Genomic DNA, 12,422 nt, shown 5'->3' on the forward strand with positions numbered 1-12,422 from the left:
TCTTCCTTCCTTCCTCTCTTCCTCTCTTCCTCTCTTCCTCTCTTCCTTCCTTCCTCTCTTCCTTCCTTCCTCCCTCTCTTCCTTCCTTCCTCTCTTCCTTTCTTCCCCTCTCTCTTCCTCTCTTGCTCTGTCTCTGTCTTTCACTTTCTCTCTCCTTCTTTCTCTCTCCTTCTTTCTCTCTTTCTCCTTCTCTCTCTTTCCTTCTTTCTCTTTCTTTTTCTCTCTTTCTTCTTACTTCCAGAAAAGTGCTAGCAGCTAGACAGAGCAATAGAAGAAATGCTAGAAGAAACATTTAAAACAAGCCAAAAYAAATCTTGTCAGTGGGTTGTTTTCTGGTTGGGATTTTTTTATTATTATTGCTTGTTTACATAAAATAAATTAAGTTCCAAGCTTCATGACACAATAGACTATAGATAGGGAAGCGAGAATAAAGCTTTTTTTAAAAAAATATTCTTTAAAGCAGATGAAATGGTATTTATGAGAGCTGGGAATGCAACACAGATTTTGAATATAGAATTTCAAGAAGATTATCATTGTCTTTTAAAGCAGTGTTTTTTAATTTTCTTAGCTTTACAGATCACCAACATATTTCCCATGTAAATGCAGATTATGTATTCTGMTGATCATAAGACTCATCACCTCTCATAGACCCTTTCATAGTTATGGAGGAATGTCTGGGGCAACACTGACAGCACAAGTTGAACTCATGATGCAAAACTCTGTATAATTCTGACCTGTGAATGGATTTTTGCAAAGCAAGATACATGATCACATCACTGCAAGAGCATGTAGTTAGTTCTAGAGAAAAATTATGCTGAAAAAAACAGATGGAGGAAATAGGATACAAGGATACAAGAACACTTACAAAAACTCAGATATTAAATGGTTAAAGACTAGGTTCTATTGCTCTTTCCTCTAATGAGGACCTTTTTGCTATCTCTCCTGAATGTTCCCATTCTAAACAAACCTGAATAGAAAGCTAAAATGGAACCTTTGGCAGTTGCCAGCCAATACTTACATTTAGAGCATGCATAGATAGACTGCAACAAAGTTGAACAATATGTCCCAATGTCATTGCCCTGGAGTGTTTTGAACTAGACTCACTGAGGAACTATTGTCCGCCCTGTCTGTGATAGCAATAGCGATTCGTAAAATAGCCAGACAATGAAAATGCCMATTTTATTCCCTGTTTGACCATAGTGGTCCTGCGTGACCAAAGGTATATCATTAACATGTAGGAGATTGTAGGTATATACATGTAAATATGGCAGAAACGTAAATTGCACGTGGCAATATTTCCATATCTCACGTAATTGCTGTGTGAGTAAGCAGAGGACTGGTGACATGTATGATATGACAAGCCAATATAGTCCTATTATCTTTAAGTAGAGGAAGAATAGAGCATGAATGGTACCTGAAACTGTCTCCCTGGAGTGCTATTGTCATGAAATTAACCCTAGAATTTCCTCAATACTGTCCCATTTTCTTTTGCAGAAAAAAACAGGTTTTCAGCTGATACTAGCTGCAGGACTGCTGTCTGCTCATCACTTCCTTAGCAGCCTAGCATTTCGTGTCTTTCAGAGCACACAATATATAAGGCATTTCTCTTCTCCTATGCATTCCCCAGAATCATAAGTAGGATATCTTGGCACAACTCCATTCTCTTAAATTGTTGGGGGTGATTCTGTAACTCTGGAGCTCTATTCAGTAATCCACAGAATGAAATAATTTGAGAACTGGTAGCTGGAGAGTTTGAAGGGGAAGTCATGCATGAGAGGATGTGAGTCTCTGTCTCCCTTGCAACACTGTCTGGAGAAGGAAAAGACTGGGGAATATCTGGTTTAATCTTTTCATTCTGCCTTTATTTACCATCTGCTGGGTTTTGATTCCCTACTGTGAAACTCTCCCAGAAAGTGCTGGCCAGACAGCAGCAATTACATTTCATGAGAAATTACAAGTTTGGACAGACGTTTTGGTTGCATGTGGGACAAAAGAGTGGCCTTTCAAAAATGTTGTGACATAGGAGATTACTGCCCATGCCATCCCAGAGGAGTCAATAACCAGAGCAGTGGGGGCAGTTGCTCCCCCTGACAGAAGGGACTGCTCTATCCCCCTCTCTTCAGAACCAGGCCAGGTATGCAGGCTGCTACGGTGCAGCTGAAATGGTCTTAATCCTCACACTAGCTCTCTCAGGAGAGTCTATTGGGTAAAGTCGTTCATGAGTTGTTCATGCAAAACAGGAGAAAAACAGACTTTATTAAAGGTGAAGGTTCCTTGTTTTACAGAGACTGAATTGCCATGAGTTGCTGGGTCATGTTACTATGTTAGCTGACAAGGAGTTTGCTCAGTTCTCACAGGTAAAATCCTGCTTGACCAGTTGCTCCAAATAGTGTCCAATAAACATGCCGCAAAGTAATCCATCTCCCCATGCTTGAACTGCTGTATTAACACTTGGTTGTCTCCTGCTTACAATGGTGGTGGGCTAGCAGTGCCTCAGGAAATATGTACGTTTTCAGCTCACACGATACTTTATTTGTGCCCACCACAATGTCATTCATTGGAGAAGTTTTTCCTTTTACAGCTCACCAGATTCTCACAGCATTGCTCACACTAGTGAAGAGGTTCTTAAAATAAAGCAGGGCTTCTTCATACCATTAGGGTCTACTTAGTGTGAACAGTCAGTGTTAGACCCAAGTGAACTCTGTGACTTTGTATAATTAAATAATTCAAAACTATGAATGTGCCTCAAAAGCACATCAGAGGGTAAAAATATCATATTTTAGGTTTATTAACGAGTGCCGTGTGAAGAAACGGGCAAGAAGTGTAGGCAGTTATACTATATCGATTCCTGCCAGAATATCTGAAAAAGAAACCCAGTTCACCTCACGTAATGTAACTTCCAATTGTATCAAAATGGAAACACGCCAGTTTACATTTTGGTCACAAATATTGGTGACTACCAGATTCAAATTAGTGGTTCTAAAGCATATTCTGACATTCTATATTGCATTCTGGAGAACCTTCTTCAGTTCAACATCAGAAGAYATACTAGACCTAAGAGATTGTAGTAATTTTAAAACTTTCACCTTAACTCTTTTCTCATCTATATTTCAGAATATGAGATCATTTAGTGAACAATACAAAATATTTTCACAGTTGAAATTCACCTTTGTTCCATTCAAGATGGGAAAACGAATGATGAAGAAAACCTTTTTTTTTTTTTTTTTTTTTTTTTTTTTTTTTTTTTTTTTTTTTTTTTTTTTTTTTTNTTTTTTTTTTTTTTTGTTGGTTGCATTTTATGGTCCCTAGGATAGCTAAGAGGGGAAACAAAGATTCTTGCTGGCAGAATAACAGTTAACTCAAGAGGGAGCATACAAGAGAGTAAAAGGAGTTTTCCCTATGTACTTTTGGCAAGAAGTGGTGTAAGAAGTGGAGTACTGCATTTTTACAGCAGGACTATCCCCTCAGTCTCTTTTGCTACTCTGCTGGCATACTGCCTTCTCTCACTTTGCTAGTGCAGAGTCARCAAGGATCTGTGGTACCCTTGAACACTGCCAGAAGGACAGTCTAACACCAAGACACTCTGACAAAAATTGAAAAAACACCTTGCTATCTTTCCTTCCAAGGCCTTCTCTTAAATCTTGACAGGGATAGTTCAGCAATAAGTGAAGAGATGGTTAATTTTATAGAGAGAGCTCTGAGGATTAAGCATTCATCAAATGTGTCTCCCAGTAGTACGTAGCCAGGGAAGAGGTAGGCATACTGGAAGCCCTGGAAGGTCATTTTGGGTGACAAAAACAATGACTAGTTCATGCTATTCATGCTAGAATTGATGTGGTCCTCTCCCTTCCCCACTCTCCCTTGGGCTGAATTACAGCAGTTACACTACTGTAACACTGCTCGTTTGCTTACTTGTTTTAGGATATTGGACTGGCTTCTCTTGGATTGTCTGAAGCAGAGATTGAGAAATTGGCCTCAGTAAGTATAGATGGCAGTTTAATATCAGAAGCAAAAGCAAAGGCTTCATTGCATATCCTTCCTTGTGCAGATGAGCCTTCTCTCATATCTGGAATTAGGCACACAAAAATGGGAGCACCAGAAGGATCTTGTCTTCTCTACATCCACGGTTTAGGGTTGGGTAGGAGCTGGTGGGGGTGGGAGCCCAGAAGCATATGAGCATCTGAGAAAAGGCTTATAGCTTTTGCTTCCATACAAATATATTCCAGAAGCTGAGTTGCTACAATTTTAGCAACAGGGGAGTTCCAACTCACTTTCCAGATTCACCTAACAGGGTGGTTATTCTTTGTGATTTTCTCATAAACAAAAGAGGTGTATGAGACCATTCAAATCCAATGCACCCTATATCCATTAATCTCACAGAACAGGAGAGCTCTTAAAATCAATTTGAGAGAAAGTCAAATTCAAGTTTGGAGTCACTAGCCTGTAAGCATCTGTGAGAACAAYTCATGCTATCCCTAGATGCCGTTTTAATATGACCTGAAAGTAGGCTGCARGCCAGATGACTTTTACTGATAATGGCAGCCATTTCCCAGACCTGATAATTTTTGCAGTGGAGGAGATGAGAGGAGCCTTATTTATTCATACAGCTCACGTACACATCAAGGATGAGCTGAAATTCATTCAGGAAAGTAGGTGGACGGAAGGAGTCTGTCACTGTCCACAGCCACACTCATAGTGTGGTAGCATAAGGGCACCATGTGAAAAACATTATGGGTAATCTAAAATCCATCTGCAAATGCCCTTCCATGCTTCAGGACTAGGTGAGACTAGAGGTATTTTCAGAGCTGGGAAAATAGAGGGACCCAATGGGGTTTTTTTTGTAACATCATACAGATCCTGAGTTGGTGGAGTATGGGAGATAGATGGAAAGAGGCAGTGGCACGTTCATAGTTGCTCTACAATTATCCTTCTGTGGACCTGGATAGGCTAAAATAAGATTAAGGTTCATCTTTTGGTTAAGGCTAAGAGAATGAAGGTTCCCAAGGAAAAATTTTTTGCACTGTTACTTAATTCTTTATGATACAGAGTGGTGGTCCTGTTTTGGTAGAACCTGTGGTTTGGTAGAGCCTCTGCACCACCCCACTGGCTCCAAGCTGATTAGAGTTAGGGCCACGGTTAGCAGAATGATGGGTTCCAGATTGATCATGGATACAGACAAAGATCCATGGGAACACAGTTGTGTAAGTGCTATTGAAGCCTTCTGAATTGTAAATGTATATTCTGGATTAATCTTTCAATCTGTAATTGTTTAAAATTTAGAGATCTAATGTAGGTTCATTGCTTAGGTACTTTCACTAGACAATAGAGAAAAACCTATAAAATATTCTCTAACCCAACATAGATGCCAAACATAAATTTTTCCTTTTTTTTTCTGGAAGACCCTACCGTTCTCCACTTACTATAAAGAGAATTCAAGAAAATAGCTTAGATGATATGCCACCATTTTATCCAACTAATTTTTTTTTTAAATGAATCTCTACTTGTTGCTACAGTCTATAGTTGCACAACAGACTTTAAAATATGATCATATCACTCTGCTGCTGGATTAATTTAAGTAGATGGAACTGAGCTCAGGAGACTAGAAACTGTCAGTGTTCCTGTTGTCCTTGAAGTACTATTAATACCATGTCTTGTACCTTATTAAAATAATGAGGGCAAACAACTTAATTAGCTCAAAGTCAAAGACATGGTATCTAAAGAACCACCAAAAAGAATTGCTTATCTTAGGGCATTGCTCCATTTTCCACTCTCCAGTCAAAAATACCTTCTGCAAAATTAGGGGATCCTCAAAAACTAGGATATAATTAGTGCCAAGATTATAAGTACAATAATGATAGAGAATTATCACATGAATTGTAGAACAAGCAGCTCAGAATTCTGCAGGAAGAAGGATCATGGCATGATGCCTTTTAATTGTAAAATTTACAGCTAAAATAAGTCACCAAATCCTATGTCAGAGGTATGTCAAAGATAGCGGGGTAAAGGAAAATATTGTGAAAGGCAGAATAGACAGGAGTTAATAGACAGGAATGTGCCTACAGCAATTTGTGAAAGATGTTGATATTGCTGTGCTTATAGTTAAATTACACACAAAAGGCCCAGACCTGAAATGAGGCAGCAAAGAGCTGTGTATCGCAAAGGAACATTGAAGAGTTGTGACACAAGGCTATTTTCTTGAAAGGTCTCCTGTTTTCCATGTTGTGGACAACATCTTTTGCACAATAGTGATCCAGGAGCTCCGAGGTCAGATGGTGTCCAGAAGTGGCTCTACGTTGCTCATTTTCTTAACACAGTAAGGGAAGAGATAATAGGCTGGCGAAACAGTGAAATACTTTTACCCCATTACTGTCCTAAGTATGGTCCTAATAACATTTATTGCTAGAACAGCCAACACAGACTCACTTTTTTCTTTTACAGTATGATAAAGATGGAATTGACATGATCTTAAAGGTCACATTGCTGCCAAGGAATAAGTCATTCTTAAATTCTGCTGGATGCTGCTGTAGAGAGTGATGCAATGGGTCTTTTCAGGGACCTTTTCTGAGATCCTAAACCACACAGTGGGTATCTCCCAATGCTTATGGGGAGTATGTAGAGAAATCTCCAGGTTATTCTCACTATAATGCTGCTCACAGTTAGTAGGATGCATGCTAATTTGTGACATCTTCCAAAGTAAGAAAAGGATATGACTTTATGATTTTATTTGCCCCTTTAATTAGCATTAACACTTTTTGGTAGTGAAAATGGGAAGTAGTTTTTGAAAAATATGCCTTAGAATTTATGTCTTAGAATTTATGTGTTTTGTATTATGCATGTTAGAGAAAAAATAATTTTCTTAAAATATATATATTCAGGCATTAGACACAAAGGCATTTAGAAAATGGCACTTAGACCCACTTAGGCCCTTAGACACATTAGGCATTTACACACAAAGATATTAAAGAGTAAGGGTAAAAGAAAACAGAAAAAAGAAAAAGGAAAAAAACCAAAAATGATGAAGAATGAACTTCCAGCTAAGACTACGATTTTCACAATTTGTTTTTGATTATCAGCTTTATTGGTTTACTGTGGAGTTCGGACTCTGCAAACAAAATGGATCCATTAAAGCTTATGGAATAAGGCTGCTTTCATCTTATGGGGAGCTGATGGTATGTCTTGTACATATGATATTATACGATATCTAGACTAAAACCAGAATAATCTAGTTTTCTAAACTTTGTAGCAAAACTGAAAGATTCTCCTCACATAGCACAATATTCTCATGCTAGATTTAAAATTCTGTTTTGTGAGTTTTTTTTGACAAAAAATATCACTCTTCTCTCTGCAGAACCTACCACTTTTGATAACCTAATGAGAAAAAATGGAGTGACAACAACAAACTATAAACTGTTAGACTATCTATTAGACTTACAGACTAATATATAGACTATAATAATCTATATAGGCTATATAGATAATAAAAATTCTTTAATTCTATAATAATAATCTATATAGACTTACTAGAGTATAAACTATTAGACTAGACAGCTATAGACTCTAGCTGTTTACTGTCCTGTCTAATAGTAATATAGTTGATTTTGACATAAAACTCATGTACCTTTCTGCATTATTCACTAGAGGGCAATATTATGCCTATTATGAGTTCTGTCCTTTGTCCATGGCATTGACCATGTATATATTAGAAGAGGAGTGTCTGACTGGACCAAATGAAGTGCCAGAAAACTAAATAGCATATGCACTAAACAATAAGAAAGTTCTATAGAATTTTAGGTTCTGAAATGCTTTTTAAAACTGATTCCTGATTGGAGTTTTATGTAGATGAAAATCACTGTACACATGTTTGAAAGTGCACTGTTTCAGCAGATTTACTGTATGCCTTTACAAGGAGCTTATAAACAACTAACAGAATGGATATCCATTTCTTTGTTTTGCGAGGCATGGAAGCAGATGATTAGTTCCTAAGTACCAAAATCTTAGCACTGAAATCAGCCATTCTCAATTGCTTGCAGATAGTGAATGCTTTTTTTTTTTTTTTTCCGCATGGGCAAGAGATAAAGGAAAATGGTTGTTTTTTTCAAGTCTTCTTACAAAACTTTTTTTTTTTTCATGGCTTTCTTAAGCTTAACAGATAGATAAAGCAACCAAGCACCAGCTATGCGATATGCTCATGTGGAACCATCATTTTGCTTTTGGTGCCCATGATTTGAGGCTAGAATGATTATGATATTACAAATATTACAACACTCTCCTGATTGGTAGAAGTGTCAACCTCCCAGTCAATGACAAAAAGAGGAGACAATACACTAGCATATCTCAAAATATCTGTCATAGGAGCAGGAGGACACATGGAAGTTAGTGTATAGAAAGAGGAACACTCCCAGACCTTTCATTTCAACTGTGCTTTGGCATTATTTTTTCTCTTGCACTTGCAAAATGAAGAGTTCTGTTTGCAGACTCAATAGTATATGACCTGTAGAGCTGTCTCAYTTGAGAAGTGGAGAAATCTTTATTTCCATCAACTCTGTAAAGAAAAAACGTGTCTTTTTTACTGTGCAGCAACCTGATTTGTGCACATGATACAAGAATGTGCTAACATTACTACAGCACTGCTCCTTAGGACAGTGAAATGTACTGTTTTGGAACAGCAGATCAATGAGCACCTCTGCAAATTAGGCTGCAGTGCAACATATTTGGTTTGCACATCTATGGGTTTCAGGATAAAGCTGACGCTACTAATTTTCTGAGAATCCTTGGTACTTGTATTCACAGTCAATAAGCAGAAAACATGGACTTGTTTTTATTTATCTTGTAACACCGAGAAAATTAAATATCAAAATCCAGTTCAAGGCAATATTTATTTTGTTCTTCTTGCCTGAATACCTTTCCACTTTAACTCAAAAGCATTTAGATATCAAAAGCAAGACAAAAAAGGGCACTGATACTCATGTCTCCAAAACTTATGTTTTGAGGGACCTAGGCTAAAGTTCAGAAGTTCATAAAAGGTTAACTAGTAGCTTTACAGGAGAGCGTCCAGCAATTCTGATTTGAATCTTTAATCATTTCGTCATAAACAAAAGGAGCTTGGCACCATCTAAGGTTAGGTTTGTGGCTAAGAGCAACCAAGTTAGTGAGTGACCTCACCTGTAAAATCCAGGATTGCACTTGCTGTTTAAGGAAATTTAAAAAGCATGGAGTCTATATGCTTGTTACTGCCTAGCTGTCATTAATATTCATTGCAGAATCTATCTGCATGATGTTACCTCTTTTTCTGTTAGTTTGAATTTGGCACAGGTGAAGGTATATGTCACATAACAAACATTTGTATTTAGTGGCTGGGTTAGAGCATACAGCATTTGTGTTCTTGCTGTCTTTCTTTGCTTCCCTATACTTTAATAATTTTTTTTTTTGCTTTTCATTGAAGTAGTAGCCCAGAGTCGCTCGTTCTCAAAACTGTACTATAGAACACAAAAGTATAACTGCACTTCAGATTACTTACTTCTAAATTTGACTATAGGAAAAAAAAAAAACTATTCGTGAGTTGATAAGAGTTTCTTATAATTCCTTTTTTTATCAATAGTTGCTTGGGTTATGACCTGGATAAGTTCTTGACACCTTCGGCTCCATCCAGGTTTCTCATCCATCCTGTTTCTGAAATAACACACAGAGGTGATAGCAACTGTATTCAATAGGAAATGAAAAGTGATGCTTCTTTCCAGAACTGTGTCCCTCTTGCATAACATACCTGAGTCAGGCTAAGGATGGGTGGTTAGTTCACCAGAAATGCCCTGCGTAATCCTTGTGTGAGCTTGGAAATTTTCTCTCTGGAGAGTTTTTTAGGGCTCAACAGTCACCTTGAGCATCTCAAACTGCTTGTGAAGAAATTAATTATACCCATGGATTTAGGTGCTGAAGTTTCCTTTTACAGCTGATGGATTTTATTTTATTTTATTTTATTTTATTTTATTTTATTTTATTTTATTTTATTTTATTTTATTTTATTTTATTTTATTAATACAGCAGTGGTTAAGCAACTACATTAGAGAAAATGAAGTAAAACTGCTCCTTGAACTTGGATTGGAATCTTTTGAGGCTCACAATAGCCTTCAGTCCCTTGTAGAATTTGTTTTACAGTCTTTGACCAGCTCCTGAGAAAGCTCAAGATAAGTTTCATTATCCTTGGGAAAAAGCCATTGTGCAAAGGAAACCAAATTTTTGGTTTTCTGATAATTATCTGCAAGTCTTTTAAATATTGGCCCAGATGTGTGCCTATGGACTGAGGCCTTCTACTCCACTCCTTATCATGTGGCTGATCAGCATAAGTAGTGGCACAGACAGATTCCCTGCAGCTCATGGGAACAGCTGACCTGCTGCAGCATCCTGAACATAGCAGAGAGATTTCTTACCACTGTAGCTTTCCTGCCCAGGAAAGCTGGTAAATTGGGATGATTTGGCCACTGAGGAGGTGATAAAGGCACTATTAGCTAAGGTCAGTTGGTGTACTGCAAGATGATGTCTTCTAACCACCTGAGAAGAGTCAACGGCATCATCCCCATTATGGGATCTGGCCAGGCTGGCTGTGGGTGGATGGCTGTAAACCAAGGAACTGCATCCTAGCTATGAAATCTTCAAAACACTTTCATCTTCTCTACAGCACCCATTCTGATCAGTCTGAATTTATCTGACCCTGACAGAACTCACGGCACCACTTGGCGAAAGGCAGATGATGCAAAAGAAGTAGAACTACTTGCCCTCCGCATGAGATTAGCTCTTGAATACAAGTTGTCTAACAAATCATTCAGTAACAGCGGGTAGGTATCAGAGCGACAGGATAACTGTGCTGACGGCTGAACTGAACAGTTATAGAGGGTCTGACTGCTGGCCAACCTTGCCTCTTCTGAACTGTAAGAATTCATCCCCAATAGCTATTGCAGTGTTTATTTCACTATATTCTGTCAGCTGTTCTGCATTATCTGAAATGCTTCTCCTGTTAACACTCAGCTGGACTCTTTCCTACATACTGTAAAATCTTATGGCTCATACCACACTTCTGGCAGCACTCAGTGCTACATATGCTTTTCTTGCAGCACAACAAGTTCTTAAATTGTAGAGGCTTTTCAGGCCATCCGGTTTCAAGCAGAACTTCCACTAAAATCAATGGGATTTCAGTTCTGTTTAGACACTGACAACATAGTGGGACCCCTGTCAGGTTTTGAGTTTCTAAAATCTTTTCCCATTATTCCCCAGAGGTTACAGCATTGTAAGAGCAGCCTTAGGTTTGTATATATCATCTATTTTAGACTGTAGGAGTTCTCTCCAAGGTTTACTCTTCAATTACACAGTGCAAATGAAGAATTGGAAAAATACTATCTATTAAYATTTTATATTTTTGTTCTTTTTTTAAAGAACCTTTTATTAATTTCTGCATCAGCTCTGCAACAAATTGGCCTACTGGTTAAGGCAGGCCTCCAAAGATGGAGAGTTCAGGCTCAGTTCAGTGAAATATCTAAAAATGTTCTTAAGCATGTCTCCAGTTAGCAGACTGAGCTCCAAGTCTTGTACAATGTTACCCACTCAGTTACCTGCTGTTACCCAATTGGTTCTTACAAAAAGCAGTATCTGGATTACAACATGGTGAAGGAAGGCTCCTGAAGACTGAGGAAGAATAGAGAGAAAGATGAGCAGGCAGACACCTCATCCTGACTAGCTGGAGCTCAAACCAGCTTTTAAGTACATTTACAGTCAGCTACATTTACATCACAGAAGCTGAGCTAGCTTTAAAGTAGCTCAAATAGTTTCAGTGTCAGATCAACTGCGCATGGAATGACTTGGAGCCTGAGCTCTGCTGCCTTCCCAGGTCCCCGCAGAAGTATGAAGTAACTGTCACTCAAACTTCAGTTCCCACTGGCACTTGGCCTACTGCTGCCTAGTTTGAAGTTGGCTCTAGTGTGTCTAAACAAGGGACCAAGGGGCCTGTGGACTGCAGTATGGACATAATACTCCAAGTTGAGGAGAAAGTAGGAGAATTTGCTACCTCCATGGGCCCAAAACAGAAACACATTTCTCCACATCTGCCCCATATAGTGACCATTTTGTATGCTTTGTTTCAGAGTAGCTTTTAGGCTGCTCTTCCTAGCATGGAACTGTGCAGAAAATACAATGAGCCTGCTGTCCACTCTTCAGTGCAGTAAAATGTGAGATTGGTAGGTGAGGACTCTGAGAAAGTGTTAGGCAATGGTATGAGTCTTCTACTGTACCAGATGGAAAAAAAAGGAAGTGTGATACTATGAAGTGTCTAATTATTTTTCTGCTAGATATTCAGATTTTGGGGTATGGGATATATATCCCTCCTTGCCTGAGAATGCAGCTGTGGTACCCAAATGTTGCAGTAGCAGAAGAAACAT

At 38.4% G+C, this 12,422-nt stretch overlaps 1 protein-coding gene across 1 annotated transcript in view; it reads left to right on the top strand.

The window, feature by feature from the left end:
• LOC112946611 (tyrosine 3-monooxygenase-like) overlaps positions 1-12,422 on the top strand; it is a 26,099-nt gene that overhangs the window by 11,601 nt on the left and 2,076 nt on the right. The window contains 4 exon segments of the mRNA XM_026038490.1: positions 1,495-1,635; positions 2,286-2,357; positions 3,922-3,978; positions 7,074-7,169. Of these exon segments, the coding sequence (XP_025894275.1) occupies positions 1,495-1,635; positions 2,286-2,357; positions 3,922-3,978; positions 7,074-7,169 (366 nt within the window).

Source organism: Nothoprocta perdicaria, unplaced genomic scaffold (genome assembly GCF_003342845.1).
Source record: "Nothoprocta perdicaria isolate Ctin4 unplaced genomic scaffold, notPer1 scaffold_210, whole genome shotgun sequence".
NCBI lineage: Eukaryota > Metazoa > Chordata > Aves > Tinamiformes > Tinamidae > Nothoprocta > Nothoprocta perdicaria.